This window comes from Pristis pectinata, chromosome 31 (genome assembly GCF_009764475.1).
Source record: "Pristis pectinata isolate sPriPec2 chromosome 31, sPriPec2.1.pri, whole genome shotgun sequence".
Taxonomy (NCBI): domain Eukaryota; kingdom Metazoa; phylum Chordata; class Chondrichthyes; order Rhinopristiformes; family Pristidae; genus Pristis; species Pristis pectinata.
In genome coordinates, this window is record NC_067435.1 from 7,067,202 (window position 1) to 7,087,124 (window position 19,923).

General features: G+C 42.9%; 1 protein-coding gene across 1 annotated transcript in view; it reads left to right on the plus strand.

Moving 5' to 3' along the window:
- Window positions 1-3,528: 3,528 nt before the first annotated feature.
- The window catches only part of notch3 (notch receptor 3), a 168,322-nt gene continuing 151,927 nt past the window's right edge, over window positions 3,529-19,923 (plus strand). Inside the window, exons 1-2 of the mRNA XM_052041847.1 lie at window positions 3,529-3,867; window positions 19,651-19,732. Coding sequence (XP_051897807.1) covers window positions 3,807-3,867; window positions 19,651-19,732 — 143 coding nt within the window. The 5' untranslated portion in view covers window positions 3,529-3,806. The remainder of the gene's footprint in view (window positions 3,868-19,650; window positions 19,733-19,923) is intronic.

The window sequence follows — 19,923 nt, forward strand, 5'->3', positions numbered from 1 at the left end:
GGCAATATTCCCAGCAGTGAGGCTGTAGTAACTCCCACTTGGCTCTGCTGGCCAGACCCCATTCTTCACATGCCCAACTTGACTCCTTTCAAGTTCTCTCATGGGAAAACATTACTAGGCGAACAGCGAAAACAACTCAAGGTTTTCCTCAAACCCTCTTGAAACACAGAAACCCCACTGATTCTTGGGAATCCCTGACGTGTGACTGCTCAAGGTATAGAAGGATCATTCTATGTATCGGGAGTACATAGTAGTCCAGCATAAATGGCAGAAGGAGAGCACCACCTCACAAACGACTCATCTGCCTGAACCATCAGGCCCCTCCTGCCTCATCTGCAGAAGAGTTTGCAATTCCCACATTGGTCCCATCAGTCACCTCAGAATCCATAAAACTGGACTGGAAGTAAGTTATCCTTGATCCCGAGGGACTATCTAAGAAGAAGAAGATTTTAATTCAATCGTTGAATTTCAGCCAGTAACGCAGAACTGTGGTGTAACATCCAGTGCTGTTCATTTGTGGAATGTTCAGGGAACATAGTCACTGACTGAGAGTTTGGTCAAATTCCAGGGATGTTGGAGATACACACCAGTGGTTGACATTGCTGGCCATTCATACAGGAGCAGGTGTTAGTAGGCTACTTGGCAGTGGATAGGGAGTGAGGGGGTTTGCAATTACCTTTCCCAAGTTTACTGTAGCATGAATCTAGCTAATGGGAGCCATTAGGCTTTTAAACTATAGTTGTATACCTTTGCCAATGTTTGACCACTGTGCGTATGTATACACACACATACCGACCAGCAGAGGTCAATGTATATCATCTGGGAGTAAGAACCAAGCTGCTAAACTAACGCTAGGATTTAGTCACAGTCACGGATGTTGTGGGCATTTACTAATTTCTCTGTGTCTTGTGGAGCTCTGTGACTTTGCAGAATATAAACAAACAAAGGTGGAAATACTCAACAGGTCAGGCAGCATCTATGGAGAGAGAAACAGAGCCACATCTTCAGGTCGATTGCTCTCCTTTGTGGAAGCATTTGTAGCCCCTGATGTTGACACTGGCAAAATGAGTAAAATGGCAACTATCAGCACAAAATCATGATACCAAAAATACCTTTCATGAGAGCAGAAATTTATTGTTTTGCTTATTGTGAAATGTAGCATACATACAACAGAGAGCAAGCTGTGACCAACAATTTCAGATACTGTCCCAGAAACAAATGCGAAAGTGTGTGTGTGAATGTTCACCATTTCTTGTGACTTTATTGGTCAATTTTTCCATGATTTTGAGATAATACACCATAACTGCTGCATTAACTTTCATCCAAGTTTTCCATGACAAAATCACCAGCCTGCCTTTGCTCCATCCCTGGTAGAAATTAGGATATTTCAGCCGGACTACTGGAACCCAGACCCTGAAAGCAAAAAATAAAATCTGCAGATGCTGGAAATCTGAAATAACACTATACTTTGTGTGAGATACTCAGTGGGTCATGCAGCATCTGCAGAATGAGAAAAACTGAGTTAACATTTCAAATCGATGACCTTTCATCTGAATTGTTAACCCTTTTTCTTTCTCCATAGATACTACCTTAACCTGCTAAGAATTTCCAGCATTCTCTGTTTTACTTCAGGACTTAGAGCCTACCTGATGCGTTTTCCGGAGCACTGATCCAAGTTTGATAAAAACAGTGAAGTAGTTAAGTGGATTTTTTTTTCTCTTGCTTTGTTGTAAAATTATTGTCTCCTTCATTAGGGCACAGCCCCCCAAGGCCAATAGCCCATGAAGCATGGAAGTAGTTCTGAAAGCGCTATCTGTTCTCCACTACTCTGCCCAGTTCACCATCACTAATGTGTGGCTTTTGGTGAAAACATCATAGCCCATCCCAAGACCTGAGTCATCCTTTGCGTGGTATAGCGGGAACCTGGCCAGATTTTTTTTCCTTTCCATAACTCTCCTGTGGATCTGGGCAGGATCAACTTTTAAGCACTAGTTGGGAATCAAATCTGGGTCCATGCTGGTGGACATATCCCAGGAAGGGAGTTTTTCTTTAAATCACTTAACTATTAGAATAGCTGCAGCTGTTTCCTAAAAGGATTTCTCTGGGAATTTTACTTGGTTAATTCCTTGAAAAGGGAAAATCAGCCCATTCTCTCCTTGCCTCACCCCTCTATTAACGCATAACTCTTTTTCCTCTATAAACTTGACTTGGGGGGGGGGGTGGTGGTAAAGGCAGGAAGGGGCACAAGTAAATAAAATAATTTTGTTTGGTGTTTATAATTAAAGTTGGGAATGGGAACAAGGGATGCATTTAACTGGTGGACCACAGCAAGAAAAAGTTTTGAAGGTTCTATTCCTTATCACAAACTTTTCAATCTTTGTAATATTGCACTTTATTTATTTTTCTCGGTCCCTCTTTTGATAAACCTCGAGTGGTTCTCCCAACCCCCCACTCTTGTGTTACATGACCCCAGTGTTTCAGACAAGGAGTGCTGCAGCGCCATGTTGCTGCAATAACCTGATTTATCTGCTCACTGCGTTCCCAGGCTCCACGGGGAAATGAATACCTCCGCAGCAGCATCCTAAGCTCTTAAAGTGGCACTTCCTCCCTCTTTTAAAGGAGCCCATTCCTTCTTCTAAGTGAGTCTTCTCCCTATTTTCAAAAAGACCCTCTCACCACTTTTAAGGGACCCTCTGTCCATTTTTAAAGGGGCACCCTGCGCATTTTTAAGTGACCCTTTCCCACTTTTAGGGGGAAACTTTCCCAACTTTTTAAGGGAGATCTCTTGCCATTGTTAAAAAAAGACATGTTTTAAAAAAAAGATACACTCACCACCTTTACAAGGATACCCTACCAATTTTCAAAGTGACACCCGCCCTCTGCACTTTTATGAGTGCTCTCCTCCCAATCATAGGGTGGTCCTTTCCCCTCTTACAAAGAGATCCCCATCCCCATCCCCACCCCCACTTTTATATGGGTCCTCTTCCCACGTTTATAGGGGGGGGGGACGCGCTTCCCATTTTTAAAGGAGACCACTCCTCACTTTTAAAGGGGACCATTTCCCCATTTTAAAGGGACCTCCCGCGCCCCCACCTTCAAAGGAAGAGAAAAGCAGCCTCTCCCCAGTGAAAGGTACATCACATCTCGCAAAGTTTCACCACAGTCAGCCGACCAAGTGCAGCAGATAGGAATAACAATTCTTGCCCTGTTGTATCATAATGTTCTAATCTCAAGTATACTTCCCCTTGGCCCGAATTTCCTCAACGTTTCCAAATCCATCTTTGAGTCATTCTAATGTTTTAAAGAATTTAACAGAAGGAAACTTTTTTAAGAGGGTTGACTGTAAGTTTCTGCCTTTAAGAAGAAGTAGTTCAAGCAGCCGGTTTCCCCAGTTGGAATTAGAGGGACTCCTTAGCGAGACGGAACATAACTCAGGAGCTGTTGCCTAGGAGTTTCTTAACAGCAGTAGCCCGGCTGAGTACTGTACCCAGTCAGTTGGGACAGCTCCCGCCGGAGCGCACCCGCCTCCCCACCTCCCCACCTCCCGCGCGGAGGGATACAGTCCTGTGCGCCACTCAAGGCAGCCTGCGGTGCTGAACTTTTCAAAAAGTTTGCTCTGAAGTTTGGAGGCGCGGGATCGGGGGTTCGAATCAAGGATTCTCCCGGCGCTTTGTGTTTTTTTAAATTAACCTCCCCCCCCTCGTCTTGCCTGATGATAACAAAGAAATCCTGGGCTCCACATTTGAATGGATGTATAAGTTAATCGAGGAATCGGAGGAAATCTCGGAACTTTAAAACTGCAAGCAATGGGGGATTTAAAACTCTGGAATTTACTTTGGGGGCTCTTGCTGACGGCGCTGTGTGAAGGTACGATTTGATTTAAGGAAAAACTCAGGAGGGCTCTTATTTGAAAGAAGTGTCTACGGAGAATGGGAACAATCAGAATTTGCGAGGGTTTTTATAAAGTATCAGAAAGCATGTTTATTTAAAAGAATGCATTCCGAGCGATCGTGGGAATGATTTTTGTTGGTTGCAAATCACTGCTTACGGGGTTCACTAGTTCGGGTCTTGTATCTCCAAACCCTTTTGTGTTTGAACTAAACTAACCCAACCTCCGATCGCATTTGCAGGCTGTGGGAAGTTTATTTATTTGGCTGTTGCTTGCCGTTGTCGAAAACAGCCCAGCGCAACAGATTTTATCGAGGGGGTTTTTAGGAGGTGGATTTCAAAAAAAAGCACACACAGAAAAACACCCCACTGTCTGATGCACGGCGGCACGTTTCCACTCCAACTCCAAATGCACTGGGTTTCAGCGTTACAGTTGACCACTTGTTTTGCAGTTCAATGGACGTTTTGCTCCATTTAACGACAAAGTCTTCAGATTTGCCTCAATATTGACAAAAATCCCTTGCATTTGTGCCGAGGGGTTTTACACACATAACATGCACTTTAATGCGCGCCTGTGTGTTTTTATATAAACTTGTATATAAAGTTGGGGGGGGGGGGTAAATACTTTCCCATTTCTGCCCTCCTCCTGCTGGGAATGTGCAGGCAGGTAGCAAATCATCCTGTCCGCCGGCTCATTTTGTTGAATTTGGCTGTGAACTCCAAAAGATGCAGAGACTTCTGCAGCTGCTTGTCATATGATGTTAACAGGACTGCAGGAACTTAAGGCTGAGGCAATGATCCATCTTTTTCCACCACGGAGAACCGTTTGATCCCACTTGAGTTTTTTTATTCACATGCCCTCCAGCCATGCGTGGGCAGGGAGTTCTGTGGATTCTGGCAGCGAGAATGCATCCCCCTCCCCTTCAATAATTTAAAATGCAAGTCTACTGTTTGCAATGGGAAGGGTAGGGGGTTGGGGATACGGCGACAGCATGGGATGTGTGGAGATTTGCTTACTGCTGGTGCACCGGGTAATCCTTCACAGCCCTGTATCCTTGGGAACCAACAGTTGAACAGGATAGTGAAGGGGGGCTCCTTGTCTTTTGTCGGGGCTGGAATGGTTCACGGGAAACGCAGTGGTGGATCCAATACAAAGAGGGTGTGGGTCAGCCCCGAGTTTTACTTGGCATTGTTGCTTCTACTCGACAAGGCAAGATCCCCCCGTCACCCAGTGTCATTCAGCAGCGCACTGACTCCTTCCATTGTCTGACTGTAGATCGAGGCAGGGGTTGCCAACATAGCTCACTCCTGCAGAGGATCCCTTTCCCCGCAAAAAATCCTCAGAATCTGGTTTATTATCACTGACATAGGTAGTGAAATTCGTTGTTTTGCGGCAGCAGTACAGTGCAAGACATAAAGATATGAAAATTACTATGTTACAAAAATGAATATAGTGGAAAAGAGGAATAACGAGGTAGTGTCCATGGGTTCAAAAATAATTGCTTCTCATCAATGGCATGGGTCTCTTTCAACCCCCCCCCCCAAAATAATCATTTTCAGTAAGGCGGTGTTGCCAGCTGCAGTTTTTCTTTGGAGGGGTTCTAATCTTTTTTTGTTGTCGACGAGTTTGGCCTTTTAGTGAGGAATCTGACTTTTGAACTTGGTGCTCAAACACTGTGAATAACTCCCCCCCCCCCCCCCCCACTCCCCTTTACCCCACCCCCACCCCACCAGTCTCTTCCCTACTCCTCTCCAAATTAACGTGAGGCTTTGTGTCTGCTGTTTGTTCACCCATTGACTGGCCTGGTGTCTTACAGCTCTCTGCAGCCTCCATGCACTGAATGCTGGAGGAGCTCTTCAGAAATGACCTTCTGCCTTCTTCCATACGTCAACTGGGAATGAGAGAGAGGGAGACACAGGGGCTGTATGTTGATGGTGTTCTACCTTCCCCATTTCTGTACCTCCCCTTCCACATCCCCAGCCCCCTGAGATCGCTGCACTTATCCCATTCTGGCCTCTTGTGCTGGTTTCTCTCTAAACAGAAGCGTGGCAGAGGGGTCAGGAGCCACAGGTTCAAGGTGATTGGCAAAAGAACTTGGGGTGACAGAAGAAAAATTTTCCTCACTCAGCAAATGGTCCTGGAACAGAGTTCCCTGCCTGGAAGAACAGTGGAAGCTGATTGAATCAAGGGAGTTAACTAGACCTGAGGGAGGAGGGAAAGTGCGAGGGTTATGGAGAAGGAGCTGGGGAATGGGACCTGACTGGCATGGATTTGATGGGCTGAATGTTGTCCTCCCGTGCTCTGCTTCTATGGTTCCATCACTGCAGACAGAGGCTTCAATTGCCAAGGCTTTTGGCTCTGGTCAATCTTCCCACAAGTCTTCTGCCCCTCTGTCCTTAACACCCACCTGGAACAATGCTGTTGGGCACCTGCACTCTTGTTATTGTTTTACCTTGTACTACCTCAATGCACTGTTGTAATGCATTGATCTGTATGAACGATTTGCAAGACAAATTTTTCATTGTACCTGGGTACATGTGACAATAATAAACCAATTTGTCTGCCCAAATGTCTCCTGTGCCATGGGCTCACTATTGGTAATTGGTTTATTATTGTCACGTGTACCAAGATACAGTGGAAGGCTTCTGCTTGCATGCTATCCAGACAGATTAGCCCAGACATAGTGCAAAAGGAAAGAGAAAAACAGAAGAAATCCCTTTGAAGCAACTCGAAGTACTTCACTATATTAGAGGTGCTATATAAGTACAAGTTGTTATAAAAAGCAAACACTTAAAAAAAAGCTCTAGTTTACTGCCCCCTTCCTGTTGTGTTGTAATCTTGTACCTTCTGTAGCATCAATAGACTGATGAGTTCATGCATGATGCTGATTCCTCCTCCCTTCCCCCTTCACTATGTGGAGCCTGACCACCGCAGACATGATGTGCTGCATATTCTATCTAGTTCTCTGCAGTTTTTCCCTCTAAGCCTGTCATCCAGGGAGCTACGAGTGATGGAGGAGTTGCTTGTCTGGAGACTGTCAACAGCATCTTCACTGCCAGATACATCTGGTCCCTGCACTGCGCAGGCTTTGCTTTAAGCTACAGCTAATCTTAGATTTTCCCTGTAGCTTTCCAGTGTGTTTATTGTACTCAAGAAACTTTTGCCGTTGAAATGGTAGGAGACTATTCTCCTCTTCAGCTCTATGCATCGGTTCCGTTCAGTCCCAGTAGATGTGTACCTAAACTTTAGCTGCCTTCCTGCTGTAATCATTAATGCTCCAGCCTATCAGTCTTGATTTTGAAGTTTTCATTTGGCCTTGGCCTCAACAATTTCTTGGTAAGAGAGGAGAGGTTTGCAGACTTCCTCTACTTTTGTATGAAGATGCACTTCTTTGTATCACCTATGACCTCTAACTTTCGGGTTATGTGTCCTTGTTCCATTGTTATCCAGTTTCTTTCCACCCACCTATCAAATCCTTTAATTACTTCAGTTAGTACACATTTCTATACATGTACTTGATGTGAGCTTGGTTCATGCAAACCCTTCCACCTCATAAGCTATCCCTTTTAGCCATGGTGTCATTCTGGTGATCCTGCATTATTGCATCCTTTCTAGAGATACAGTATCCTTCCTGGTGTCCAGAGCTGAACACAGCATCCAAGTGGGATCTAATGAGATCTTTTCCCAAGTATAGGGTAATTTATACTCTGCGTTCCAGAATGTTTGAGATAATGGACTTATATTCCATTAGTCACTTCAATTTTATCCTCTCAATCTCAATAATTTTTGCACATGAACTTGAAAATCTCCCTGCACAAGACTGTTTCACCACATGGAAAGCAACATGGATTCTTGGGTCCAAAGTTTGTAACCACTAAATCTACTAATGTCCCTTTGTAATATCCATTTCTCTCAACTGTTCAACCCGACTTGGAGCTAGGATTAATGGCTGTCTGTTCCTTCACCTGAGTCTTTCTGAGATCCTGGGGTGGGGACACTGACAGTCCAAAGCTCAGACTCATTACCTCCATCCTCATTGTCTGCTATCTCCTACTCAGTTTGCCTCCATTTCCTTACACTTCCCTTTTCCTGACCTCCCATCATTCCATTCATGAAATACAGATAGTAACGTTACAGTAAGACTCCAATAATCCAGTGTCCAATTGTTTGGAAACTCCGATATTCCGGCATCTGGCTTGTTCACTAGTCCTGAATTTGAGCTGGAGTTCCAGAGTGCAAGTGGGGTCTGCGACTGGAGCCAGGAGTTGAGATTGTGGCTGGGGCAGGATCTAGACTGTGGACTGGGTGTGCACCAGAGTTTGGGGATAGGCCACACTTGGAGTATTGTGCGCAATTCTGGTCATCCCATTATAGATGGCATGTGGAGACTTTGGAAAGGGTGCAGAAGTTGTTTACCAGGATGGTGCCTCTAATAGAGGGTAGGAGCTATAAGGAGAGGTTGAACAAACTTGAATTGTTTTCTTTGGAGTGTCAGAGGCTGTGGGGCAACCTGATAGAAGTTTATAAAATTATGAGAGGCATAGATAGGGTAGACAGTCAGAATCTTTTTCCCAGGGTAGAAATGTCAAATACAAGAGGACATGCATTTTAGGTGTGGTGGGGGAGGTGGAGTTTAAGGGAGATGTGCGGGGCAAGTTCTACACAGAGAGTGGTGGGTGCTTGGAATGGACTGGCGGGGAAGTGGTGGAAGCAGGTATGACAGTGGCATTTAAGGGGATGTTAGATAAATAGATGAATATGCAGGGAATGGAGGGATATGGATCGTGTGCAGGCAGAAGAGAATTAGTTTATCGTCGTTCCTATGCTGTTCTATGGAACACCAGGGGTCAGGAATGTGGTAGGTTTGAAGACAGAACTGGGGTCTGGTTGGCTTGTATATTTTCTGTTCCCTTCAAACACTGGGTTCACTGAGAAAAATATTATACTGCTGTACAACATGTTTTTTAAAAAAAAGTGAAATACAAGTGTGTTGGGATATTATTAGGAGCAATGTCCAATAGTCCAGAGAATCTACTAATTCTGCCCTACTGAAATCCCAAGCGTGCCAGATTATCGGAGTTCTACTGTATTGCTTTTTCCAAGATCATCTTTCACAATTCATTTGGAGTTTTAACTGCCTGTAAACTGGAAGAAATCTGTGGCCAAATGCTGAGCTTAATCTCTTTCTCCCTTTGCATCCACTGAGAAACTCGCTCTGCAGCTTATTAACAATGCCCATGGAACGACACAATTGTGAAGTGAAACTTTTTGGCAGGAAAACTGGGGAGAAGAAAAATGAACTGAACAGTGCAATTTTAAAGAGGCTGCAGGAACAGAGAGACCTGAGAGGGTATCAACACACATTTTTGAAGATGATGGGATAAGAGAAGCTGATTTAAAAAAAAATCAGGCTTTTTAAAAAGGAAGCAGAAAGTGCAGAACCTTTTCTAAATCTTTGCTTGGGCCTCAGGTGGAGTATTGTGTTCAGTTCTGGGCACCACACTTTTACGAACAATGGTGATTCTTGGAGAAGGTGCAGGAGGAATTTACCATTGGAATGGTACCAGGGATCTGGGACTTAATTAACGTGGAGAGGCGGGAGCCGTAGAAGTTGCCAATGCAAACTTGTGCACTTGGCAATGAATATTACTGGACTATTTAATTAGCAGTAGGAGTTGTATTAGAAATTAACCTTGTTTTTTCCACAGCTATTAACCTTGGTTTGTCCGGCAGGAAAGCAACTGAATGGTGATCAAGGATGGGACTGACTTCCATCACTCTCCCAAACCAAAGGGAAGTCAAGGCTATTCCCCTATCACTCCAGCTAGTTGGTGTTGCTTCCCTATGTTGTCCAGTTTATCCCACTACCCCTCCCCATGGCCCACCTTTCCTATCTTTGTGCTTCTTCATCACCCCCCTTCCAAACTGTACTGGGTTGAAAGAAATGATCAAGTGACCTTCTGCCAGATCGTTCCTTTGTAACTGATAACTGGGCATCTTGTCCCAGCTTCCAGCGTAATATTCTTGCACAATTCCCTTTGTGTGTGGCAGCTCAAGACTGCCCTACCATTTCTGTGCTGTCTGCTTTAACCTCCTAGTGAATTAGACTCTAGGACAACAGAAGTGTTATTTTCTAGAGGGAGAATAATTAACCCACTCAAAGACCTGCACCACTTCTAGAAGTGTATAAAATCATGAGGGGCATAGATAGGGTGAATGCGCACAGTTTTTTTTCGAGGGTTGGGGAATCAAGAACTAGAGGGCATAGGTTTAGTGTGAGAGAGAGGAGAGATTTAATAGGAACCTGAGGGACAACTTTTCCACCCAGAGGGTGGTCATTATATGGAATGAGCTGCCAGAGGAAGTGGTTGAGGCAGGTACATCAACAACATTTAAAAGACACTTGGACAGGGACATGGATAGGAAAGGTTTACTTAATATAGAGGGATATAGGTCAAATGGGACTAGCTTGGATAGGAATCTTGGTCGGCATGGACCAGTTGGGCCGAAGGGCCTGTTCCGTTTTGTATGACTCTGGCTTGGTAGATATAGTCATTCATTAAAAAAAAGTGTGGAATGGGGAATAATAACGTGATCCAAAATATTAGAATTAAGCAGATTAAAATATTTTTATAATGTGCAGCTAGTAATGTGAGATTTGGCACTGTATTTTAACCATTCCTTTTCAGGATGGTGGCAGTGCTGACAAGGTCTCTCATCCCCTTGTTGCCCTCCAGATGCTGGTGATCCACTGTTTTTGATATGATACAGTGAAGTGGCCAGCTGGCCAGTTCAGAGCTCATGGTTGTGGGATTGGAGTCTCTATGGACTTGACCTGGCATGGACAGCAGAACTCATTTTCCAAAGGCTATCAGCGAATGAGCTCGATATTAAATAATAGTCCAAACTTTCACTAATAATGACTTTCAAGATTCTTTCAATGGAATTCAAAGTCCTAACTTACCACAGTTATAGTCAGAGTTTGCCTTTTATAGATCACTTGCTCAGTAACATTATTGCATCTTTGCTATATGTTTATAGTTACTTTACTGGTAGTTGTGAAGGCGTGAGTACCAGTGAGTTTAATTGTAAGTTTGCTTGTGTGTGCATCATTGAGTTTGACAGTAAATTTGGTGATGTATATAATGAGTTTACCTGTAGTGCAGTGGGAAGGGTTAAAACTAGCAAAGGGAGGTGAAGGACCAGAGAGGAGAGACAAGGTGCATAGAGGACTGGGAGAGAGGAAAATTAGGATGGATTACTCAGGAGAGCAGTGCTAACCAAGGTAAATCGAGATTTGATTCCATGTATGTAAATGACAGCCTGTCAAATGAGGTTTCTGAGTTGCAGGTGTAAGTTGCCATATGATCTTGAGGCAGTGTTGGAAATCTTGTTGATACAAGGTCAAGAATGACAGAAATGGGAATTTAAGCTTAACTGCCTGCTGCTGATTCAATATCAATAAGGAAGCAGAAAGGAATAGTATGAGTGGTACTATAATAGTACAATAGTAGTAGTAGTAGTACTCAAAGCTATTATCACAGCCTTGAACCTTGAGGGGTCATCTATTTGGTGACATAGAACTGTTACAGTACTGGTCATACGTTATGGACACCGATATCGAAGGAGAAAATTTCAGAAGGATACACCTTAATATTAATTAAGAATTGTAGATATCTCAATATGGATTGGAGAAAAGAATGCAAAGGGCAGGGAGAAGTAGGCATGTCCTATTGTGCAAATCAGTGAATTTTCCTGTAGTACTTCTGTTGAGTGTTAATAAAGGATAGATTCATAAAGCACAGAAGTATCCCAATGTGTCTGTGCTGGCTCTTTGAAGGAACTCTAATTAATCTCGCGTATCTACCCTTTCTCCATACTCATTCAACATTCATGGTTCAATTTCCCCTTTAGAAGTTACAATTGATCTTCCATCATTATGTACATCCCAGACCATCACAACTTACAGAGCAAATTCACCTCCTGAGTCATTTTTCAGTGACAAACTATGTTATCCAATCCTTCTGCCACCATATTCTCCTTACTTAACCTTCAAGGTTAAATTCCCCCTAATCTAAAAACAACTCCAGACTCTTTTCCCCCCATGGATCTGAAGACCGACTTCCCTGGTATCGTTCTAGTGAACCTGATATGCTCCTTCTCTTGAGGCTTGACATACTTTCTAAATTCTAGTCCAGAAACTGGGCAGTCTCCAGCTATAGCTGGGGCGGTACAAAGAGCTGCCGGTGTTATAAAGGTTTGACATATTTTCCTTGCTTTTGTACTCTTCCCCTCTATTTATAAAACCATACATCCAATTTTGTTAAATAGCGATCTGTGCTTCCCACTGTCAAAGGTTTGTATTCACCCAGGTCGTTAATGTACAACAGGAAGGAGCAGTGGTCCAAATATTGGCCCCTGGGGAAAATCCCTACATTCTTAGGAAAAACAATGCATCATCATAAGTTTGGTTCTTTCTTCTAGTTTTTTATCCAACCAGCTCCTGCCCCCTTAAACCCCTGGACTTCAATTTTGCAAATAAGTCTGTTAGTTGAGGGATAGTCAGGGATGGAAAATTAATGCTGGAATTGCCAGCAAATTCCAGATTCCGTGAATGAATACATTAACATGGAGGTACTTAATTCAACTTTTTTTTTGGGAGGCTACCTAACACGGTTCCAATAGCATGTCCATTATCAACCCTTTCTGATACTGCATTAGAACAATTTAAGAAAAATGTGTGATTAAGTTTTCCAAAATGACAGCTTGTTTTGAGGAGCTATTTTTGTAAGTTTCCTCACCATTGAACAGGGGTGCATCGTGCGCAAACTTCCAGTACTCTGGCACTGCCCCATACAATTGAATGGTGAGCAATGTCTTCATTGAGGAAATTAGGATGCATCCCATCCAGACATGCAGACTTTTGCTTAGAGTTCAGTTAAGCTTTTGCATAATTCTATCTGATCTGCTATTCTACTTTATCCAATTTCCCTATGCATATCCCTTTACTGTGACTTTCTTGAAAAGACAGTTTTCATTTGTTACATAGTCAATGGTCTACTTTCACAAGGAGAGCTCCTGTTTCATCCCCAATTAGCCCCAACTCTCCGCTGAGTTTTCTGGCAGCAGTGCTGTATTGTCAGTCGGTTGGTGTTCCAGTAGATTTTCTAGTATTCTGCATCTATTCTAAAATATACTGTTAAACGTTCTGCTGTGTATCCTATGATTTACTAGCAGATACATCAATGAATTTGTTCCAGTGTGTTAAGGAATTGTTGTAGAATGATATATGAAGACAGGCTCCAAGGCTCATTGTGCCTATGCTGGTTCTTCAAAATGTTTATCCAGGTAATACCAGTCTTCTTCCCCTTCCTCGGAAATGTTTTCCTTTTTGAGTAGCTCTTTGTAAATTACTCTTAAATCTGCTTCCAGCTCCCTTTCAGGCGGTGCATTTCACATTGTAATAACTCACTGTGTCATTTTGTTCAACAACCTTCACAGTGCCTCTGGTTTCTGTTTAATTCCCTGCATCTCCTGTCATCCAGGGAGCTGCACTTCCCTTTTCTTCTCTCTTTGGAATGTGTTGCCTTAGTGTGTTAATATTATCACTTGCTCATTTATCATTATCCCTGCCACTGTTTGATTCTCATCAACCTCGGCCATGTGCTTCTAAGTTCACTGAAATTCTCTCTCCTTATATTTCATTGTTATAAGTATTTTAAAATTTCTGTTGTGCATATTATCAACAAGTTTATATATTGGTGCCATGTATAACAGTGAACTTACAGATAGATATTTTGACATGTGTATCAGTGAGATTATTGGTAGTTATGTTAGATTGTGTATAAGGTTGAAATGTTGTGAGTTTACTGGTATATATGCTAGTGTCCAAGAGTAAGATTTTGATATATGGAACAGAGGATTATATACACAGATAAATTTCAGCAAGGGTGATAGATTTTTGTTTGTTGAAGAAATAAAAGGCTGTGGCTATGAGGTGGGGAAGTCGGCTTAGTGTGAAGGATCAGTCGTAATCTTATTGAAAGGTAGACAGAGCAGGTTTGATCTGTATTGCTCACTCCTGCTTATGTTTCATTGATCGCGTAGAGTTGTAGGAATGTGGGACTTGTATCATTCTGTTATAGACTGAGATTGTAACAGTGTGAGAAACAAATCAGGGGTGGAACTTCTGAAATATCCACGTTGGAGGATAGAAATTCACCCTTCAAAGTTTGTGTTAAACCTGCAATATATTAATATGTACATGTTGATTGCCGGTTCAATGAATTTGAATTGCAGGAGTAGAGTTCAATGTGCACATGTTACTAATGATGAATTTTGCCCTAGCTGTCTTGGTCTTTGTGTACCAGCCCAGTGAGTGAGGAAGTAGAGGAGGGAGGGGCAAATCCTGGTGAATCAAGGAGGCTAGAACACAGGGAACAGTCATCATAATATTATGGTTAGAACAGTTGGGTAAAGACAGGGCAATCAAATGTAAAAGTAGTGAACTGTAGGAAGGTTAATTTCAATGATTTCAACAGTCTCAGCAGATTAGAATGAAAATAATTGACATAATGTTATTTAAACAAGGCAACAACAAAGAGATGGTTCAAGTGAAGTAAACACACTCCCAGCAGATCAGTGAAATATAGAACTCCCTGGATAATTAAAGGTATAGAAAATAAACTATATCAGGAAATAAAGACATAACAGAAGGGTTATAATACAGTAGACGAGCAAGCTAAACACAGGAAGTATAAAAGGTATCAAAGGACATAGAACAGTACAGCAGAGGAACAGGCCTTTCGGCCCACAATATCCATGCGGGCCATAATGCTAATTTAAACTAATTTCATCTACCTGCACGTGGTCTGTGTTCCTCCATTCCCTGCCTGTTCACATGCCTGTCTAAATGCCTCTTAAATGTTGATATTATATCTGCTGCCACCACTACCCCTGGCAGCATGTTCCGGGCACCCACCACTCTGTGTGTGTGTGGAAAAGAAACCTTAAACTTTCTTCATTTCACCTTAAAGCTATGTCCTTTAGTGTTTGATATTTTCCTCCTGGGAAAAAGACTCTGAGTACCTACCCTATCCACGCCTCTCATAATTTTATCTACTTCTATCAGGTCACCTCTCAGCCTCTGACGCTCCAGAGAAAACAATCCAAGTTTGTCCATCCTCTCCTTGTAGCTAATACTCTCTAATCCAGGCAACACCCTGGTGAAGCTCTCCAAAGCCTCCACATCCTTCCTGTAATGTGGTGACCAGACCTGTCTACATGTGTTACCACTTTCAGGGAGCTATGCACTTGCATTCTAAGATCTCTGTGTACATCAATGCTCCCAAGTGTCTTGCCATGTACTGTATATGTTCCTTTTGCATTTCGCCTCTCATAGTGCAACACCTTACACTTGTCTGGATTAAACTCCATCTGCCATTTCTCCACCCATATTTCCAACTCGTCTATATTCCACTGAACCCTTTGACAACCTTCCTCACTATCCACAACTCTGCCGATTTTTGTGTGTCTTACTAATGAGCCCGTCTACATCTTTGTCTCAATCTTTTGAGGTCCCAGCACTGATCCTTGTGGAACACCACTAGTCACAGACCTACGGTCCGAACAACACCATTCCATCACTACCCTCTGTCTTCAATGGCCAAGCCAATTTTGAATCCAATCTACCAAGCCTCCATGGATCCCATGTGCCTTAATCTTCTGGATCAGCCTACCACGAGGAACCTTATCGAAAGCTTTACCAAAGTCCAAGGCAACATCCATTGCCCTACCCTCATCAATGATCTTTGTTACCTCCTCAAGAAATTCAATGAAGTTTGTAAGATATGACCTCCCCCACACAAAGCCATGCTGATTATCTCCAATATGCTTGATAATAAACCAAGACAAATTCCAGTTCCAATTTCAGATCCATGTAGATCCTCTCCCTAAGAATCTTCTTCAGTAATTTCCCTACCACACATATAAGACTGACTGGCCAATAATTTTTTGGTTTGTATCGATTACCATTCTTAAACAGAGGAAAAACATTGGCTATTCTCCAGTCCCCCGAGACCTTGCCCGTGGCTAAGGAGGGTACAAAGATTTCTGAGATATCAATAAGAGAGAAAAGGCACAAAAACAAAATCAGTTGCTAACCTGAAGGGAACATAAAGGAAAAGGATAGTGATTTTAAGGATGGGATCAATGAGGGACCAAAATGGCCCCTTTTGGAGGCAGAGAGCAAAAACTGAGGCATTAGAAAGGAAAATAAGATGCTGCCAATGTCACTGGGAAGGAGGAGATCGTAATGAAATTGTACACACCTCCTCTATTTTTATTATATCCAAAGTAGTAAAACTCACTGGTTTGTGTGGGAGGCATCCTTGGTTATTCTTAGAAACGTAGAGTATAGGAGACTGGCCCATCAGTTCTCTGCTGACATCTTGTAGTGCAATCTCATCAGTCTCATGTTCCTCTCTTTTTCCAAAGCCTGACTAAATATTCTCTCTCATGCCTTTCCAATTCTCTTTGAAAGTTCTGATTGTCTGTGTTTCTAGCGCTCTTGCAGATAAGAACATGCCTACAGTGTGTAGGAGAAAAGTTATTGTCCACCTCACTCACAGACCTGCCACCATATCATTTGCCCCTAACTTTAAATTGGAGCTCTAAGGTTTTTGAATGATTCAGTGATGGGAGCGGACTCTCACAATTTGCCAGATCTACACTCTTTTTGATCTTGCACGACTCTGTCAAATCTCCTCTCGACCTTGTTTGTTGCAAGGAGAGTAAACCTAATTTGTTCCTTGTAAATCTTGTGCATGAAAGCCCTTATTTCTGGAACTGGTCTGGTATCCCTGCACCCTCTCTAAGACCTTTGCATGTTTCATAAAGTGGGGTGAGCAGAATTGGATACAATATTCCAGGTGTGGCCCATCCAGTACCTTGCACAGCTTCCAACACAACCTCTCTGCTTTTGTACTGTGACCTGTGACTGGAAGTTATGGAGCTTGTAGCCTCAATCTTCCAAACCTCCTTTGACGTGAGGAGTTAAGAGGAATTGCATGTTGTACCACTTTCAAAAAGAAGAAAAGGATAAACTGGCAATTCCAGGCCTGCCAGTTTAAAGTTAGTGCTGGGGAAACTTTTAGAGACAATAATCTGGCATAGAATTAATTGTATAGGTAAGCAATAGATTAAAAAAATCAAAGATGGCATGCTTTTAGTAAAGGAAGTGTATTTTTACTGAAGATATCTTTTTGATGAACAAATGGAGATGGGCAACAAAGGAAATGTGGTTGATATTGTGTGTGTGGACTTTCAAAAGGCATCTGACAGTACCACACAAAAGAAAAAGCCACAGAATTGAAGAGACAGCAGGGACTAAGGGGCAGTGAGCAGAGAGTTATGGTTAATGAAGGGAAGACTTACAGTGGTGTGTCTGGAGGTTACTATTAGGACCTCTGCTGTTTTTGACATGTATTAATGAAGGTCTTGGGTTTACAGGACACAGTTTCAAAGTCTGCGGATGGCACGAAAGTCAAAAATGTAATGGAGGGGATAGCTTCATACTTAGGAGGACAAAGGGGAAGAGAGAAAAATGAGAGAGGGGAGAGAAAAATATGGAGGGCACTTAGAGATTCATTCCCACAGGTTGTATTAAACATCTGACAGTAGTGTCAGTGTACTCTGATTCCAGAATTTGTTTCATTGACTTCAAAGAGTACAACATGTTCTTGCTACTATACAGGACATTTGCCCACGGGGATAAGGTACTACATATGGCAGTCCTGTTAAGTAAACATACATGGCATATTACATTTAACAGAGAAGATAAAAAAAACTGCAGATGCTGGACATCTGAAATAAAAACAGAAAATGCTGGAAAAAAACCTCATGAACTTCATGAGTTCTGAGGAAAGGTCAGAGACCTGAAATGTTAACTGTTTCTCTTCCTGCAGATGCTGCCCGACCCGCTGAGTTGTCCCAGCATTTTCTGGTTTTATTTAAATGCAAAGTGATGCCTTTTGGTTGGGAGAATGAAGAAAGGCACAGACTAAATGGTTCATTTTTAGTGCTGCTGCTGCAGCAACAGAGAGATCAGGAAGGACATGCACATGCACATCCCATTGAGAAGAAATCTTTGGCTTTATCAATTGATAAGGGAATAAGAGAACTTTTGTCAGTTCTGGGCACCACACTTTAGCAAAGGTATGATCTTGGGTGCAGAAGTGATTTCCTTGAGTAGCATTAGGGAGCTGGAGTAACTGTTGGAGCAGGGGAACATGAGAGGAGATTTGATTGAAGTTTCAAATCATGAAGGGTTTCACTGAACTGTTTCCAGTGACAGAAGGGTTGATTATGAGCATACACAATTTAAGAAGCTGGGTAAAGAGCCAGAGGTATCGTAAGGGGGAAAAAAAAACTCGCACCGTGTTGTAATCTAGAACACACTGCCAGAGAGGGTAGTGGAAGTAGTGTTGTAGTGTTGATAATAACTTTCAAAAAAAAAATCAAAAAAATTTGAAAGTAAAACAAAATAGAGTTGAAGCAATGGAGCAGGTGAATGAGACCAGTTGGGTTGACTCTGCCAAAGAGCTGGCACTGGGAAAGTGGACCAGATGTCCCATTCTGTGCTGTATCCATTTATGATTCTGTGTTGCTGCATGTTACATAGCATCTTCCAGTAGCTTTAGAAATAGACAGGAAATGAAGGGAAATGTTTTTCACACGCGGACATCTGGAATGCACTACCCAAAAAGTGGAAGCAGACTCCGTAAGAACGTTCAGAAAGCACTGGGTATGTATATGACGAGGACTAATTTGCAGGGTTATGAGGAAAATGTTGGAGCGTGGGACCAAATTTGACCCCTTGTTCTGAGCCAGTGCAAGCACATCAAGGTGATTGACCTCCTTCTGGGTTGTAAAAGTCAGTGATTCCACATGCTGGTGTGTGGATCATGTGGGTTTCCTGGCAGATATGTGTGTGGTGAGTGGGTGTTTTATGACATTTTGTCAAGAGGAAGATGCATTCCCCATGGATTTTAAGAGTAAAAGTAATCATATTTTCTCATGAAGTACTTTCTGACTCAGAATGCAGCTTGAGGAGGTGGTGCATTTAAAATGAAATATTGATTAAGCATTATTATTGTTGGGTTTAACTGTTTTAAAATAATTGTGTACTTCCTTCTGCCTCGCTTTTCTCTTCCCTCTTCCCTCTCCTCCTCTTTTCTCCCTTTCTCTTCTCCCCTATCCTCCCCTCTACTCCATCTCGTCTCCTACTCCCCCTCCTTCCACTCCCCTTTCTGCCCTCCTCTCCCCCTTTGTCCCTGACTGCCCCATTATCCCATCCCCTTCTTTCCCACCCCTCCATTCCTTTCCCCTCCCCCTCCTCTCCCCCCCAAAACCCCCCTACTCTTTCCCCTGCCCCTCCCTCCTCGCCCCCCTTCCTCCGCTCCTCCCTTCTTCTCCACCTCCCCCTCCTGATCTCGTAACATTCTTCGTAGAAGACAGTGCAGTCAGCCCAGTGTCCAAGCTGATGATGAACCGTGAACCAACGTCACATCCTTGTTCTGCAAACAAAAAAAAAGATTATCTGATCATTATCATGTGTTTGTGGGATCTTGCTGTGCAAGGATTAACACTTCAAGTGTTCTTGGAACTCGGATTGTCTTTGTTTATTCATCAGTTCATTTGTTATTTTGCTCATCCATTAAAACATACCCTTGTAAGGTGACCACTCACTCTTTCCCTCACAGCTCTGCAGTGTCAGGATAACCACCGTCCATGTGAAAACAGCGGACAATGCATCAGGAGTCCACACGGGGATGCGTCGTGCCTGTAAGTTACTCTTTTGATCAGAGACTATTCAATGTGTTTGGATGCACACAAATGCATCTCATCAGTATATGTTGTATTGTGCCCCATCTGCCTACAAACATCTCCCCAAGATGTTGTTCCACAGCACATGGAAAAGAATTCCACAGTCAAGGTAAACCAGGTCCTTTAGTATCACGTGAGATGTGAATTGT